This window comes from Hemitrygon akajei, chromosome 2, assembly GCF_048418815.1.
Source record: "Hemitrygon akajei chromosome 2, sHemAka1.3, whole genome shotgun sequence".
Classification (NCBI taxonomy): domain Eukaryota; kingdom Metazoa; phylum Chordata; class Chondrichthyes; order Myliobatiformes; family Dasyatidae; genus Hemitrygon; species Hemitrygon akajei.
The window spans coordinates 74,102,928-74,120,997 of NC_133125.1; the positions used below are offsets into that span (position 1 = coordinate 74,102,928).

General features: G+C 44.4%; 1 protein-coding gene across 1 annotated transcript; it reads left to right on the forward strand.

Annotated features, from left to right (window-relative positions):
* Window positions 1-2,027: 2,027 nt before the first annotated feature.
* Window positions 2,028-17,064, forward strand: LOC140714154 (uncharacterized). Its single transcript, XM_073025001.1, has 2 exons — window positions 2,028-2,075; window positions 13,759-17,064. Exon 2 carries the CDS (start codon window positions 14,161-14,163, stop codon window positions 15,799-15,801), a length of 1,641 nt encoding a protein of 546 aa, XP_072881102.1. The 5' UTR covers window positions 2,028-2,075; window positions 13,759-14,160; the 3' UTR covers window positions 15,802-17,064.
* Window positions 17,065-18,070: the final 1,006 nt, after the last annotated feature.

Sequence of the window (18,070 nt, forward strand, 5' to 3'; positions counted from 1 at the left end):
TAAACACATTTGATGAAGGAAGAGCAGTAGATGTAGTGTACACGGATTTCAGCAAGGCATTTGATAAGGTACCCCATGCAAGGCTTATTGAGAAAGTAAGGAAGCATTGAATCCAAGGGGACATTCCTTTGTGGTTCCAGAACTGGCTTGCCCACAGAAGACAAAGAGTGGTTGGAGATGGGTCATATTCTGCATGGAGGTCGGTCACCAGTGGAGTGCCTGAGGGATCTGTTCTGGAACCGTTACTATTTGTGATTTTTATAAATGACCTGCATGAGGAAGTGGAAGGATGGATTAGTAAGTTTGCTGATGACACAAAGGTTGGAGGTGTTGTGGATAGTGTGGAGGACAATCAGAGGTTATAGCGGGACATTGATGGGATGCAAAACTGGATTGAGAAGTGGCAGATGGAGTTAACCATTTTACACTTATCTGGGTTCATTTTGGTAGGTCAAGTATGATGGCAGAATATAGTATTAATGGTAAGACTCTTGGCAGTGTGGAGGATCAGAGAGATCTTGGGGCCCGAGTCCATAGGACGCTCAAAGCAGCTGTGCAGTTTGACTCGGTGGTTAAGAAGGCATATGTTGCATTGGCCTTCATCAATTGTGGAATTGAATTTAGGAGCCAAGAAGTAATGTTGCAGCTATATAGTACCCTGGTCAGACCCCACTTGGAGTCCTGTGCTTCACTACAGGAAGGATGTGGAAGCCATAGAAAGGGTGCAGAAGAGATTTACAAGGATGTTGCCTGGATTGAGGAGCATGCCTTATGAGAATAGGTTGACTAAACTTGACCTTTTCTCCTTGGAGCGACGGATCAGCTCCTTGACCTGATAGAGGTGTACAAGATGATGAGAGGCATTGATCATGTGGATAGTCAGATGCTTTTCCCAGGGCTGAAATGGTTGCCACAAGAGGACACAGACCAAAGCCTCACATCATCTTATACTCCTGCATTAATTTCCTGTATGTTTCTCTCCAGGCAGAATAAGGCAATGAGATCACTGTGAAATTGACGTCCTTTAGGGTTCTGGATGAAGTTGGTTAAACTCCTTCTTCCCCACTCTTTTCAATGTTTTCTGTCATTTCCACTAATTTCAAAGGACAGCTTTTCTCAGACAGCTGGGTTTTTGCAATGCATCTCTAAAGTTTGCCAGCAGACTAATGAGTGAATCTTCGATGGAGCAGAGTCAGAAACCAAAGAGTTATCAGCCTGAGTTAGGGCTTTGGGGCTCTAGAAAGAGGTGGAGCCTAGAGTTTACAAGGCAGAGGAGGAAACGGAATCAGACCAGCAGGATGTTGCAGCAAATGAAAGATCAGAAACATTTTGAAACAGTTTGATTGAAAAAAGAGTGATGCACCATCAATATCTCTTGGAGACTGGAAGTGAACGATAGGCTTTTATTAGCAGCAAAAAGGGAGCACGACATCTCAGAGACGGAGGGAGGAGCAGTGCCCCAATCACCTTTATACAGGGGTCTGTGGGAGGAGCCACAGGAGCAGTCAGCAGAGGGGCGTGTCCAGACAGGTATACATAGTTTACCACAAAGTGATTCATTATTTCAAAATACTGGAGGAAATCAACAGATCAGGCCGCAAATTTGGAGAGGAATAAATAGACAACATTTAGGCCGAGCCCCTTCAGAATGCCTAGACTGTGTACTCCTCTGCTTAGTTGCTGCCTGAACTGCAGAGTACCTGCAGCATTTTGTGTGTGTATGTCTCTGTATTTCCAGCAACTGCAGAATCTTTTGTATTTTATATCTACATGTAAGAGAATTGTACTTTGGCATTAGATACACGTTGATATTCAGTATATTGTTTATGTGAGCCGCGTTGTGCATTAAAACAGCCGCTGAATTTTCTATACACACACAAAGAAAAACTGAGGTATGGATATGGAACCGAAACTTGCAGCAATATTTAATGGCACCGTGATTACCCATAAATCTGTGCGTTAAAAATTTCACCGCCGCCGAAACACCGATCAAATGCGCAGGTGTCAGGGTTGTGACGTTGCCGAATATCACGCATGCGTGAAGTACACAGAAGGCCTCAGGAGGACGACTAGAGGTAAGAACAGGTCTCCGGGGAAGGGTTAAAGGGGCTTGGAGGGGGTTTGAATACGGACTGCGGGACAATTGCTGTGAATTTCGGAGACCGTGACCCCAATCCCGCAACAGTCCTGCGGTCGTCCTTCTCTCTCAGCCCCACGAACCGTACACGGGTCCCGGGGAGCTTCCGGCTGATGAGGGAATGGTAACTGATGGATCTCTCAGACAGAGCTGAGCTCCAGCTATCTAAATGCAAGGATTAGGCACTTGGAGAAAGGGAACAAAATCTTTTCCATCGCCAGTTGCGAAAATCACCTTTGTTCTACCTCCAATCACAAACGAGAAAATCTGCAGAGAGGGCACAGTTTTAAGGTGAATGGAAGTGAGTACGCAGGAGATGTCAGGGGTGTGGTGTTCTTTATACGTACCGTGGGTTACTGATAACAAACCACAGTCTGCAAGAATTGAACTTTTATTTAACAGCAACAAAATCACGTTTTACATTGCCATGCTCCTTGATCATCCTTCATTTCTGCGCATGCTCAGAGTTCTGACACGTGATCTTTTTAAGAGGCTCCAGGACAGATACATTGCGCGGAGAAAAATAGAGAGCTATGGGGAACTCTAGGTAATTTCTAAAGTAAGTAATGTTCGACACAGCATCGTGGGCCGAAAGGCCTATATTATGCTGCAGGTTTTCTATGTTTTTTCTCTTTTTTTTCTATGTTGGAAATCCAAGAAATGCACACAAAATGCTGGAGGAACTCAACATTAATATTCTTTTACATAAATTCTGCCTGGCCTGCTGAGTTCCTCCAGCATTTTGTGTGTGTTGGTTGTTCTACCTCTTGTTCTGGACTTTTCTACCCATGAGAACAGTTTTAGACCCATTCTGTCTGGGTACATATTGATATCAAACACCTTTGCCCTGGGCAACAAGTAGCTTTCACATCAGAAATGTACCAGACTCCAATGAGACAGACTACTGCCATTTACTTCATATTCACTGGCATTGCCATCAATGAGTTCACCACCGTCAGTCACTGTGGGAGGGTTCAGGGGAAATATGTGCATTACAGAAACTGGTGTTACCTGTGTGTATTGTGGTGAAGCAAAAGTTGCTGGAGAATTTGCAAGTGGAAAGAAATGGAGTGATATTTGGAAATCTGACTTTTTAAAGAAGCATTTAGCAAGCAAATCATATGTAGATGTTGTGCAAAAGCTCTGGTGAGAAAATACTTCATTACCCGCTACATAGGTTGTGCGAGAGTGCAGATGAACTTGATCAAACCAAGAGGAGATCAAAGTTCTTATTTGACAGTGATTTGCTAGTTGCTAAAGTGAATACTTCTCTATATAAAATTCAGTGCACACCATGTTGTCACTGGGTAAAAATTGCATAGCAGAAGATTTTTGTGCACATATTTCAAGTTAGAGGGGATATTGGTGGGAATCCAGTGTCCTTGACGCCTGTACCTACAAGATGTGCATCCAGCTGCAGCTTGTAAATGCTGGAAATGGATGAATTCCAGATCATCTGGGAATCGGAGGAGGGTGATGGATATCACATTAACAGATGTGAGTTACGCCAAGGTGCAGGATACAGGAAACTGGATGAGAGTCAGGAAGGGGAATGAGGTTAAATAGCCATTGCAGAGTACTCTTGTAGCCATCCCACACAACAACAGGTAGAGCACTTTTGAAATTGTTGGGAGGGGTGGTTACATGACTGAGGAAAGTCAAAGGGGTGATAGGGGATTCGTTAGTTAGGAGAACAGAACTATAAGGGGACTAATATTCTCGTGGTAAGGCTTGCTAGTGCTTCCTTTTGGGGTGGGTGGTTAAACTAAAGATGCAGGGAGGATTGGAGCCAGAATGACAGAACAGATAGTGGAGAGTGTAAATTGAATTGAATTGACTTTATTACTTGCATCCTTCATATATATGAAGAATAGAAATTTTTACATTATGTCTCTGTCTAAATGTGCAATGTGCAATTTATGGTAATTTATAACAATTAATATGTACAACAGGACATTCAATGTAACATAGAAGTACAATTGTAACAGCATGAATTAAGCAGTCTGATGGCCTGGTGGAAGAACCTGTCACGGAACCTGCTGGTCCTGGCTTCCATGCTACAGCACCATTTATGTTAAAATCCTGAATAGTGGGAAGTTCATATATACAGATGGGCTGGGCTGTCCACACCACTGTCTGTAGAGTCCTGAGACTGAGGGAAGTATAGTTTCTATACCAGGCAGTAATGCAGACTCTCAGGATGCTCTCAAGTGTGCCCCTGTAGAAAGTTCTTGGGATTTGGGGAACCATACCAAACTTCTTCAACAGTTTGAGGTGAAAGAGGCGCTGTTGTGCCTTTTTCACCACACAGCCATTATGTACAGACCAGGTGAGATCCTCGGTGATGTGTATGCCAAGGAACTTAAAGCTGTTCACCCTCTCAACAGCAGATGCAATGATGTCAATAGGGTTTACCCTGTCTCCATTCCTTCTGTAGTCCACAACCAGCTCCTTTGTTTTTGCAACATTGAGGGAGAGTTTGTTTTCTTGACACCAGACAGATGTTGTTCAGACCTCAGACAAAGTCAGCAGTCAAAAGGTTGAGCATGGTGCAATGACTGTGCTGAGCTGTGTATATCACAATGCAAGAAGCATCATAGGAAAGCCAGATGAGCTGAGGACAGGGCATTATGATATTGTAGCCATTACTGGGAGTTGATTGCACCCAACAGTCTGAGGGATTTAGAGCAGGGGTGTCAAACTCATTTTAGGTCACGGGCCGGATTGAGCAAAATGCAGCTTCATGCGGGCCGGATCAGTCGGACGCGTGCGAACGCAGCTTTCGTTGCCTCCGTTTTTTCAGCCTGCTCTCATGTGTTTCAGTCTCTGCTATAACTACAAAGTGTTTCACTTTACAAATTCCGTTTCTTATGAAGAAGACTGCCGAATAAACACTAAAAACCCTGAAAACCTGGTACCTGAATAAACTCAGCATTAGCCATATCATACGCCATAGGCGCTTCGATTACTAGGGCCAGCTTTAATAGTAATTAGATATTATCTCGCGGGCCAAAGATAATTCCACTGCGGGCTGGATTTGGCCCGCGGGCCTTGAGTTTGATATATATGATTTAGAGGAACAAATTTGTAGAGAGATCGCAGAAACAAAGGTTGAGATTGTAAGCGATTTTAAATTTCCATATATTGACTGGGACTCCCATACTGTAAAAGGACTAGATGGGGTAGAGTTTGTCAAATGAGCCCTTAATCAGTCCGTGGAATTTCCAATGTAGAAGTGTGCAATAAGCTATTAGGAAATGATCCTAAATGGGAACAATTTTTATCTAGTGAGCATAATGCTATGAGATTCCAAATATGGAAAAAGAGAGGTCTGGACCACGGTTTGACATTCTAAATTGCAGAAAGGTCAATTTTGATGGTATCGGAAAGGATCTGACAAGCATGGATTGGGACAGGCTGTTTTCTGGCAAAGGAGTATTTGGTAAGTGGGAGGCCTTCAGAAGTGAAATTTTCAGGGTCTCTAGTTTGTATGTGCCTGCCAAAATAAAAGTTGAAAGGTAACTGATGCAGGGTACCTTGGTTTACAAGAGATATTGAGGCCCCAGATATTTTGTTCCCATCAATGCCTCAGACTGTTGGGTGCAACCAAGACTCATTAATGACTACAATGTCATAATTCTATGTCCTGACCTCATCTGACTTTTTTTTAGTTGTATTCTGTTAGTTTTTAAAAGCTTCCCAATTTTTTTTGCTCTATTATTTGCCCTTTCTTTGGCTTTTCTGTTGGCTTTTGCCTCTCATTTCAGCAATGGTTGTGTCCTCCTGCCTTTAGAGTGCTTCATTGGAATGTATCTACCATGCACCTCCCGAATTGCTCCTAGAGACTCTAACCATTGCTGCTCCACTGTCATTCCTACCAGTCTCCCCTTCCAATCAAGTTTGGCCAGCTTCTCTGTCAAAGAAGCGTGGAGAAGTTTAGTGCAGAAACAAGCCATTTGTCCCATCTAGACAATGCTGATAACATTTAAGCTGTCTAATGCAATGACCTGCACTTGGACCACAGCCCTCCATACTGCTACCATCCAGGTACCTATCCAGACTTCTCTTAAATGGTGAAATCGAGCTCACAGGCACCACTTGTGCTGGAATCTCATTCCACACTTTCACAATCAATTCAGTGAAGAGGTTTTCCACATGTTCCCATTAAATCTTAAATGGGGAAGTCACTTACTCATGACCTCTGGTTGTCGTCCCACCCAAACTCAGTGGAAAAAACTACTTACATTATCCTATCTATACCCACATAATTTTATATGCTTCAAACAAATCCTCAAAGCAATGTATTTTGCAATGTATCCTTGTTTATGCTTAGAGCCTTTTTTAGGTGTGTAAGATGACAAGAGGTAAGATTGTGTGGATAGCCAGAGGTTTTCTCCCAGGGCCGAAATGGCTAACATGAGGGGGCATAGTATTAAGGTGCTTGGAATTAGGTACCGAGGGGATGCCGGGGTAAGTTTTTTACACAGAGCGGTAGGTACATGGAATGCACTGCCAGCAGCGGTGGTCGAGGCAGATACAATAGGGTCTTTTAACAGCCTCTTAGATAGGTACATGGAGCTTAGAAAAATAGAGGGCTATGCACTAGGGAATTTCTTGGCAGTTTCTAGAGTAAGTTACATGGTTGGCACAGCATTGTGGGCTGAATAGCCTGGAATATGCTGTAGATTTCTCAGTTCTGTGTTGAACAGCAAAATAACTTTGGCTATCCTCAATTCTCTGATAATTCCCCCATCACGAAGGATGATTTGATTATCTCTGCTAAGGCCCCGACAATTTCTGCACTTGCCTCCTGTAGGGTCTGAGGGAGCAGCTTGTCATGCCCTGAAGATTTATTCACCCTAATCTGCCTCAGGATAACAAACATCTCCTTTTCTTTTATCTGTAAAGGGTCCACGATTTTAATGCCACTTTTCCACACTTCCATAGACCCTGTGTCCATCTCTTGAGTAAGTAGAGATGAAAAAATATTTAAGATCTCCCCCATCTGCTTTGGGTCCACACGTGGATTGCCATTCTGGTCTTCCAGAGGACCAACTTTGTGCCTTGCAATCCTTTTGCTCTTAATCTATCTCTAGAATCCCTGAGTATTATCCTTCATCTTTTCTGCGACAGCAACCTCGTGCCTTCTTTTAGCCATCCTGATTTATTCTTATGTGGTGTCTTGCATTTCTTATACAGTCAGCCCTCCTAATCCGCGGGGGATTAGTTCCAGGAGCCCCCGCAGATAACAAAATTTGCGGATGCTCAAGTCCCTCATTTAACATGCATCAGTGCGGTGGTCTTTAGGACCCAGCGGAATCCCGGACTTTATTTAACATGTCTCCGTGCGGTGGACATTAGGACCAGACGGCGCAGCACTGAATCCGCAGTGTTTCTGTTCACAAAAATAATCATGATCGCGATTGAGAATAAGGTGGAAGTAATAAAGCGATCAGAAAGAGGTGAAACACCATCGGTCATTGGAAAAGCGTTAGACTACAGTCAGTCAATGATTCGAACAATTTTAATGGAGAATGTGAAAGGCACTGCCCCAATGAAAGCTACAATTATTACTAAGCAACACAGTGGTTTAATTATTGTAATACGTATGTTTCTTAAGTGTTTTATATGCATAGAAAGGTAAAATATGTACTATATACTAAGAAAAACGCTTGACTGACACTAAATAATACCGGATATACCTGTTCCGACTTCAAATCCGACTTAAAGACGGACACAGGAACGGAACTGATTCATAACCAGGGGACTGTCTGTACTTTTAAGTCATTTCTAGATTACTTATAATACCTACTGCTATGTAAATAGTTGTTATATTGTATTGTTTAGGGAATAATGACCAAAAAAAAGTCTGTACCTGCTCAAGCAACGAGTGCTGGAGAGAGAACTTCCGGGTTTTCCCTATCTGCATTTGGTTGAATCCACACATGCGGAATCCGCGGATAAGGAGGGCCGACTGTATTCCATAAGAACCTGCCTGCCTATCCCTGTTATGCAACTCTGTCTTGTGCTCCACCAGGGTCTCAATATCTCTTGAAATCCAAGGTTCCCTACAGTTTCTATCTTTACCTTTTATTCTGACAATCACATACCCGCTTTGTACTATCAAAATTTCGCTTTGAAGGCCTCCCATTTACCAACCACAACTTTGCCATAAAGCAGCCTGTGCCAATCCACAAAATCTTAATTCCAGGTGTTGAGCCATGCCCTGAACACATCTGCCTTTCCTACCCTGCTCCTTGTAATGAAATATACAGGGCTAAGTATATTCACTGCACCAAGCTCAACTTTTTCATTCCTGACTTTGTCTGAGGACTGAACAACAACTGTCTCCACAACCCCTCCACTATCTGTTCTGTTATTCAGGCTCCCATTCCCCCTGAAACTTTAGTTTAACTCCTCCCTACACCTACCTCCCACTATGCAGTTCTATCACCCCATTGGCTTTCATCTCCCAGATCAATAGTTTACCAGGTACAGGCAAATAGGAACAAATGGGGTACTTATGAAGTACAGGAAATTCAATCGAACACTTATGAAAGAAATAAAAGAAGGCATGAGGTTGCCCCAGCAGTCAAGGTGAAGGATAATCCTCAGGGTAGTGGTCACCAACCTTTTTAAGCCCAAGATCCCCTACCTTGGACTTAGTGAAAAGCAAGATCGACCCCGGATCGATTAGTTACACACATGCGCACTGGGGCAGAAAAGACCGGAAGTAAAACCCCACAACCCGGAAGTAGAAACAATGTATAAACACCAGGAGTACCCACCCTTTTTTGCACCGCGGGCCGGTTCAATATTGACAATATTCTTGCGCACCGGCTGACGAGGGGTAGGGTGGGTGATGTTACTCACGACCAGAATACAGCGATACTCGAAGCAGGTTCCTCATGTCCAGTCTATTCCGCAATTTAGTTTTTGCGGCTCTCGGCACTTAGCTTCTGTCCTGCTTGCTCACATTTTTTTCTGCTGAAAAACTCAACGGGTTTGTCTTTAAGTGCGGGTGCTTGGACTCAAGGTACCGAAGCAGTTTTGAGGGCTTCATTGCCTCATTAGACAGCCTCCGGGCCCGAACTCTGGCCTCCCGCCCGCCTGCCGCCAGACGCCTTGGCCAGGTGTGGCTGGTTGTGGGTGGGGTGAGAGTACAAGGTGAGGGCTGGAGTTCCCATGCTGGGGCCGTGGTGGTCGCAGTCCGGAGAGAGTGACCGACCGAGCGAGGAGTGTGACAGGACGTGCACCGCCCCCTCTCTCCCCCCCCGCCCCCGTAGGATCTATCGGCCAACAAACGTTTGTTTCAGTAGATTGCAGCAAGGTAGCTCTCTGCTACTTCGAAACCCTGAGCCCGAATGAGGTCTGTGAATATTTTAGCACCGGGTTCCCCACGAACATTCGGTGTGCCAAACAGGGTCAGAGGCGACGCCCATCTGCCCGCGCTCCAAGATAGTGCAACGGCACTTCTCGCCGGCCGCTCGAGTGTATCACTACGTTTAGGCGACTGATGACCTGGCATGTGTTCAAGTTCAGCAGTGGGCATGACAGGGAATGAGGGAAGGTGCAGCCGACTCATATCGTTTCCTCGTGGCCCGGTGGTTGGGGACTACTGAAGTACACTGTGTAGCGCGGGGGAGCTACACGCATGCGCACTGGGCAGAAAGAGCGGAACTAAAACCCCGCAACCCAGAAACAATCTCTCAACAGTATTTGTGTATTTATTTTTCATTTCTTTTCGGGATCCACTGAGAAAGTCTCAAAGATCAAACAGTCGATCGCGATCGATGGGTTGGTGACCACTACCTCAGGGATTCTGCAGATGTTAAGAGCAAAATGATTGCAAGGGGAAAAAAATAATCCTCTGCAAGATCAGAATGGTAATCTATATAAGGAGACAAAATAGACGTGGGAGATTTGTGTTTTTGCATTCGTATTTACTCAGGAGATGGACACAGTCTATAGAAGTGAGGCAAAGCAGCATCAACTTCATGGACTCTGTACAGATTACAGAGGTGGAGGTGTTTACTATCTTAAGGCAAATTACCATGGATAAATCCCCAGGGTCTGACAAGTTGCTCCCTAGGACCCTGCCGAAGACAAGTGCAGAAATTGTCGTGGCCCAAGCACAGATATTTAAATAATCCTTAGAGTCAGGTGAGGTACTGGAGGATTGGAGGACAGCCAGTGTTGTTCCACTGTTCAAGAAAGGCTCTAAAAATAAATGAGGAAATTGTACATTGGTGAGCTTGACATCATTATGGGGAAAGTTATTGGAACGTATGTTCCCAATGGAACATCCCAGAGTGCTTAAGGAAGTAGCCCAAGAAATAGTGGATGTATTAGTGATAATTTTTCAAAACTCCTTAGATTCTGGATTAGTTCCTGAGGATTGGAGGGTGGCTAATGTAACCCCACTTTTTTAAAAAAGAGGGAGAGAAAAACCTAGGAATTTTAGACCGGTTAGTCTGACATCGGTGGTGCGGAAAATGCTAGAGTCGGTTATCAAAGATGTGATAACAGCACATTTGGAAAGAGGTGAAATCATCGGACAAAGTCAGCATGGATTTGTGAAAGGAAAATCATGTCTGACGAATCTTATAGAATTTTTTGAAGATGTAACTAGTAGAGTGGATAGGGGAGAGCCAGTGGATGTGGTATATTTAGATTTTCAAAAGGTTTTTGACAAGGTCCCACACAGGAGATTAGTGTGCAAACTTAAAGCACACGGTATTGGGGTTATGGTATTGATGTGGATAGAGAATTGGTTGGCAGACAGGAAGCAAAGAGTGGGAGAAAACGGGACCTTTTCAGAATGGCAGGCAGTGACTAGTGGGGTACCGCAAGGCTCAGTGCTGGGACCCCAGTTGTTTACAATATATATTAATGATTTAGACGAGGGAATTAAATGCAGCCTCTCCAAGTTTGCGGATGACACGAAGCTGGGCGGTGGTGTTAGCTGTGAGGAGGATGCAGGGTGACTTGGATAGGTTAGATGAGTGGGCAAATTCATGGCAGATGCAATTTAATGTGGATAAATGTAAGGTTATCCACTTTGGTTGCAAGAACAGGAAAACAGATTATTATCTGAATGGTGGCCGATTAGGAAAAGGGGAGGTGCAATGAGATCTGGGTGTCATTGTACACCAGTCATTGAAGGTGGGCATGCAGGTACAGCAGGCGGTGAAAAAGGCAAATGGTATGTTGGCATTCATAGCAAAAGGATTTGAGTACAGGAGCAGGGAGGTTCTATTGTAGTTGTACAAGGCCTTGGTGAGACTGCACCTAGAGTATTGTGTGCAGTTTTGGTCCCCTAATTTGAGGAAAGACATTCTTGCCATAGAGGGAGTACAAAGAAGGTTCACCGGATTGATTCCTGGGATGGCAGGACTTTCATATGAAGAAAGACTGGATCAACTAGGTTTATACTCACTAGAATTTAGAAGATTGAGGAGGGATCTTATTGAAACGTATAAAATTCTAAAGGGATTGGACAGGCTAGATGCAGGAAGATTGCTTCCGATGTTGGGGAAGTCCAGAACGAGGGGTCACAGTTTAAGGATAAAGGTCCTTTTAGGACCGAGATGAGGAAAAACTTCTTCACACAGAGAGTGGTGAATCTGTGGAATTATCTGCCACAGGAAACAGTTGAGGCCGGTTCATTGGCTATACTTAAGAGGAAGTTAGATATGGTCCTTGTGGCTAAAGGGGGATCAGGGGGTATGGAGAGAAAGCAGGTACAGGGTTCTGAGTTGGATGATCAGCCATGATCATACTGAATGGTGGTGCAGGCTGGAAGGGCCGAATGGCCTACTCCTGCACCTATTTTCTATGTTTCTGTGTGCAGGAACCGGATATATAAGTATTTGGATAGATGTGGACTGATTAAGGATAGACAGCATGGTTTTGTGTATGGTAGGTCATGTCTAACCAATCTTATAAAGTCCCTCGAGTAAGTTATCAGGAAAGTGGATAAAAGCATTGCAGTGGATTTTGTCTACATGGACTTTAGCAAGGCACTTGACAAAGTCTCATATGGGAGGTTGGTCAAGAAGGTTCAGTCACTCAGCATTCAAGATGAGATAGTAAATTGGATAAGTCGGTGGCTTTGGGAGAAGACAGAGTGTGGTAGCTTTTGGTTGCCTCTCTGACTGGAGGCCTGTAACTAGTGGTGTGCCAAAGGGATTAGTGCTGGATCTGTTGTTGTTTGTCATCCAGATTACTGATATAGATGACAGTGTGGTTAACTGGATCAGCAGATTTGTGGCTGACACCAAGATTGGGGTGTTGTGGAGAGCGAGGAAGACTATCATGGCTTGCAGTGCGATCTGGACCAGCTGGGGAAATGGTTTGAGAAATAGAAAATAGAATTTAATGCAGACAAGTGAGAGGTGTTGCACTTTGGTAGGACCTACCAGTGTACGTCTTACACAGTGACTCGTAGGGCACTGAGGTGTGTTGTAGAAGAAAGGGACCTGGGAATACAAGTCCTTAATTCACTGAAAGTGGTATCACAGATAGGGCTGGAAAGAAAGATTTCAGCCCATTGGCCTTCATGAAACAAAGTACTGACAATAGATGAATGTTATGTTGACTTGTAGAAGACATTGGTGAGGCCTAATTTAGAGTATTGTGTGCAGTTTTGGTCACCTACCTACAGGAAGGATGTAAAAGAGGTTGAAAGAGTTCAGAGAAAATTCACAAGGATGTTGCTAGGTCTTGAGGACTTGGGTTATAAGGAAAGATTGAACAGGTCATGACTTTATTCCTTGAAACGTAGAAGATTGAGGGGAGATTTGATGAAGGTATACCACAATTATGAGGGGTATAGATATGGTAAATGCAAGCTGGCTTTCTCACTGAGATTGGGTAGGACTACAACCAGAGGCCATGGGTTAAGTGTGAAAGGTGAAACGTTAAGGGAAACTTATTCACACAGATGGTCATCCAGGTGTGGAATGAGCAGCCAGCACAAGTGGTGCATGTGAACTCGATTTCAACATTTAAGAAGTTTGTATAGGTACCTGGATGGTAGGGGTATGGGAGTGGGCAGTTTAAATTGTTCAGCACATACTAGATGATCCAAAGGGACTGTTTCTGTGTTGTAATTTTCTATGACTGCGACAAGAACCTGAAATAATACAAAAATTCATTCTAAGTGCTTTTAACAGCTGTGCGGACCAACCATACATCTCAGCAGGAATTTTATATGTGGTGTTCAAACTGTGGCACTTTGTTAATAATACACAAAAGAAAATCCCAGCAGCACGTCAAGAAAGACTATTTGTGTGAGAGTGTTTCAGTTACTGTGGGGCCAGGCATCCATGCTGCTCAGCAGGAACAGGAAATAGTACCAATTAAGAGAGTCAAACTGAGCCAAGGCACAAATTGGAGATGGCAGAAATGCCCCATTCTTATAGAGACAGGAAGAGCATCAGAGAGTTTAATGGCCATTCCAGATACCAGCACTGTACCCAGTTAGAAGATGATTTCTCCCTCCAAATTGTGTTCAACCTCACTGTAACAGTGTGATGTCAGTTCACACCTTGACAACTCAAGTGATCTCATCTGAAATGTCATACGCCCATTGATGGATTTTGTAAATCTTTTTACAGATTACAAATGACAAGGTCTACGGGAATCTCGAACACAACTCGCCAGTTTTGCTGTCTTTGTCCAGATATTTAAGATGTGGAGCAATGGATTCGCTCGGTCTTCCTTCCTGCGTAGACTGTGGGGAAGGATTCACTCGATCATCTGACTGACTGGCATGCCCATCATTTTACACAGGGGCGAGCCCATTCATCTGCTCAGACAGTGGGAATGGATACAGTCGGTCATCTCAACTGAAGGTACATCAGCAAGTTCGCACTGGGCAAGACCATTCATCTGTTCTCTGTGTGAGAAGGGATTCAGTTGGTCTTCCCACCTGTAGACACACCAGTCAGTGCACACTGAGCAGAGGCTGGTCATCTGCTGAATTTGTGGGAAAGTTATTTACTTGGTCATCTGACCTAATGGCTCACCAGCGAGTTCACACCAGGAAGTGGCCGTTCACCTGCTCGGACTGTGGGAAGGGATTCACTTTTTCATCTAAGCTGAAGGTACACCAGCGAGTTCACACTGGGGAGAGGCCGTTCACCTGCTCAGATTGTGGGAAGGGATTTACTTGCTCATCTAACCTTAAGGTACATCAGCGAGTTCACACTGGAGAGAGGCCATTCACCTGTTCAGATTGTGGGAAGGGATTCAGTCAGTCATCCACCCTAATGGCTCACCAGCGAGTTCACACTGGGGAGAAGCCGTTCACCTGCTCAGAATGTGGGAAGGGATTCACTCGGTCATCCGACCTACAGAGCCATCAGCGAGTTCACACTGGGGAGAAGCCATTCACCTGCTCAGTCTGTGGGAAGGGATTCACTCAGTCATCCGCCCTGCAGAGTCATCAGCGAGTTCACACTGGAGAGAAGCCGTTCACCTGCTCAGACTGTGGGAAGGGATTCACACAGTTATCTAACCTACAGAGTCATCAGCGAGTTCACACTGGGGAGAAGCCATTCACCTGCTCAGAATGTGGGAAGGGATTTACTCGATCATCCACCCTACAGAGTCACCAGCGAGTTCACACTGGGGAGAGGCCGTTCACCTGCTCAGACTGTGGGAAGGGATTCACTTGCTCATCTAAGCTTAAGGTTCATCAGCGAGATCACACTGGAGAGAGGCCATTCACCTGCCCAGACTGTGGGAAGGGATTCAGTCAGTCATCTCAACTACTAACCCACCAGCGAGTTCACACTGGGGAGAAGCTGTTCACCTGCTCAGAATGTGGGAAGGGATTCAATTGGTCATCTGATCTACAGAGTCATCAGCGAGTTCACACTGGGGAGAAGCCGTTCATCTGCTCAGTCTGTGGGAAGAGATTCACTCAGTCATCTGCCCTGCAGAGTCATCAGAAAGTTCACACTGGAGAGAAGCCGTTCACCTGTTCAGAATGTGGAAAAGGATTCACCCAGTCATCCCAACTACTGGCACACCAGTCAGTTCACAGTGGGGAGTGGCCGTTCACCTGCTCAGAATGTGAGAAAGGATTCGCTAAGTCATCCCAGCTACTGGCACACCAGTCAGTTCATACTGGGGAGTGGCCGTTCACCTGCTCGTACTGTGGGAAGGGATTCACTCGATCATTCCAACTACTGACACACCAGTCAGTTCACACCGGGGAGAGGCCGTTCACCTGCTCAGTCTGTGGGACAAGATTCACACAGTCATCCCACCTGCAGAGTCACCAGCGAATTCACACTGGGGAGAAGCCGTTCACCTGCTCAGAATGTGGGAAGAGATTCACTCAGTCATCCAACCTACAGAATCATCAGCGAGTTCACACTGGGGAGAAGCCGTTCACCTGCTCAGAATGTGGGAAGAGATTCACTCAGTCATCCAACCTACAGAGTCATCAGCGAGTTCACACTGGGGAGAAGCCGTTCACCTGCTCAGAATGTGAGAAAGGATTCACTCAATTATCCCACCTACTGGCACACCAGTCAGTTCACACAGGGAAGAGACCGTTCATCTGCTCAGAATGTGGGAAGAGATTCACTCGATCATCCACCCTACAGAGTCATCAGCGAATTCACACTGGGGAGAAGCCGTTGTTATGAATCCCTAGGTTTTGTTTGCTGTGGACTGTCATTTTAAGAGGGGGAGACAGATTAAGAAGGTGAATCAGTCTGACGCAGCTTGTTTAAATTGCTCACAGCTTGTTTAGTTTTAGCCGAGGACACAGACACTCAGAATCAGACAGAGATGAAGGAGGAAAAATGGAAGGATCGAAACAAGGGAACTAGTGCCCAAGGGTCACTGTTTAGAACTTTCCTATGCCCACAAAGGTGGGTTAATTATCGATTCAGCGTACATCAAATGTGTGGGTGTCACCTTGTTTGATCCGTAGGAGTGGGGTTGAAGACGATACCCCTCGTGACAAGTCACTTTTTGTGATAATTCGTGTGTGGATTTGGAATGACAACGGATAAAATCTACAGTGACTGTTTTCTCATTTTACCACTGTGGAATCTGTGGAATTCGACATAATTGCCTTCTCTCGACATTTACCCTGGATAACAAATATCTCTCTTTCATTACCTATTCCGTGGATGAACTGAACATTCATGCTTTACCATCTCAAGACTGAGCCTTGTTTCTCCTGAGCTCAATAGTTTGGGAGTTATATTTACACATAACACTGTTAATTTTTGTTTATCTTGCTTCAGTTACTACATTATAAGTAGACACTAATAAAGAGTCCTGACAAAGGGTCTCGGCCCGAAATGTGGACAGCGCTTCTCCCAATAGATGCTGCCTGGCCTGCTGTGTTCCACCAGCATTTTGTGTGTGTTGTTGTTTGAATTTCCAGCCTCTGCAGATTTCCTCATGTTTGCACTAATAAAGATGGTGGTTTTTACATCAAAACCAGACTCCAGGCATAGACTATTGCTGCTGGTTAATTTCTAAAGCGTTATTTGGGGGTGTATTGATTAATTATCAATTTCATTGGGGAAATCCCTTTTGATTTATTTGTGTGTGGAATATCAGCAGCAATGGATATTGATAGATTTCTGGAAGCGCCAACCTCTGAGGCATTAGAGGACGCCAGAAGATTGAGTTGTTGAGTATTGCTAAAAGGTTAAAATTTGCTCAGGTGAAATTGACAATGAGGAGGGCATGTGAGGAGGATACTAGCTGAGCATTATGTATCTGAGGGTGTGTTTAAACTGGAGGAGTTGGAGGTGTTTCCTAAAAGTAAACCTAGTGACCTTGAGCTCCAGTACAAGTGAGAAAAATTAAAGATGGAGCCTGCGGAAAGGCAGAGGCAATTTGAGGCTATAGAGGCAGAAAAACAAGAGGAAGCAGAAAGACATGCTGTTCAGGCTGGAAAAGATAGAGAGATTGCAGCAAAGGGGTCTAGCGTTAGACTCTGGTGATAAGTTTGAGGCCAGTAGGGAAGTTAAATTGGTACCTCCATTTGATGAGGCAGAAGTTGATAAATAATTTCAGCATTTTGAGAAGATAGCTCAGTGTTTAAAGTAGCCAAAGGAGGGTTGGCCTATTCTCTTACAATGTGTAATTTAGGGAAAGGCTCAGCAAGCCTATTCTACTTTGACAGTTGATGAAGCAGCTGATTATGACATAGTGAAACAGGCTGTGCTCAAAGCTTACGAATTGGTCCCAGAAGCATACAGGCAAAAGTTTAGAAATTTGAGAAATTCTGTGAACCGGACTTGTATGGAATTTGCTTATGAGAAGTTTGTGTTTTGACCGCTGGTGCACATCTAAAAATGTAAATGATGGTTTTAACAGCTTGAAAGAGTTGGTTTTAATTGAAGAATTCAAAAGGTGCGTTCCTGGTAACATAAAGACGTATTTAGATGAAAAGGGTGCTGCCACTTTGCAGGAGTCTGCTAGATTAGCAGATGAGTTTGCTTTAACTCATAAGGTTAAGTTTACCTCGAATAAGAGCTTCCAAAAGAGTAGCAGGGATAACCAGGCTAAACCAGAAATTAAAGCTGAGGCTAGTAACGAAAGTAAAGATGAAGGGAAGCAGTTGAAGGAGAAATATTCTGGTCTTTCTTGTTACTATTTTAAGAAAGCTGGTCATATGATGGCTAACTGTTCCGTTCTGAAGAAGAAAAAGTAAAAGGGGCAGTCCCAAATGTCTGTGTTCAGTATGTTGAAGCACCTATAAACCCACAGAGTTCTGAACATTCTGATGAGGCTCAGTTAAGGACTGAGAGGTCTGACCAAGTTAAGGGATCTGATCATTTTATGTCACATGGGTTTGTAAAGAAAGGGTCAACCCGTACCAGTGAAAATTCTTCGCAATACTGGGGCTTCTCAGTTACTTATATGAGACAGCGTTCTAAAGTTTGGTGA

Bases quoted from the DNA above. Each gene is read 5' to 3' on its own strand.
- LOC140714154 (XM_073025001.1), top strand. From the start codon at position 14,161: ATGGCTCACCAGCGAGTTCACACCAGGAAGTGGCCGTTCACCTGCTCG.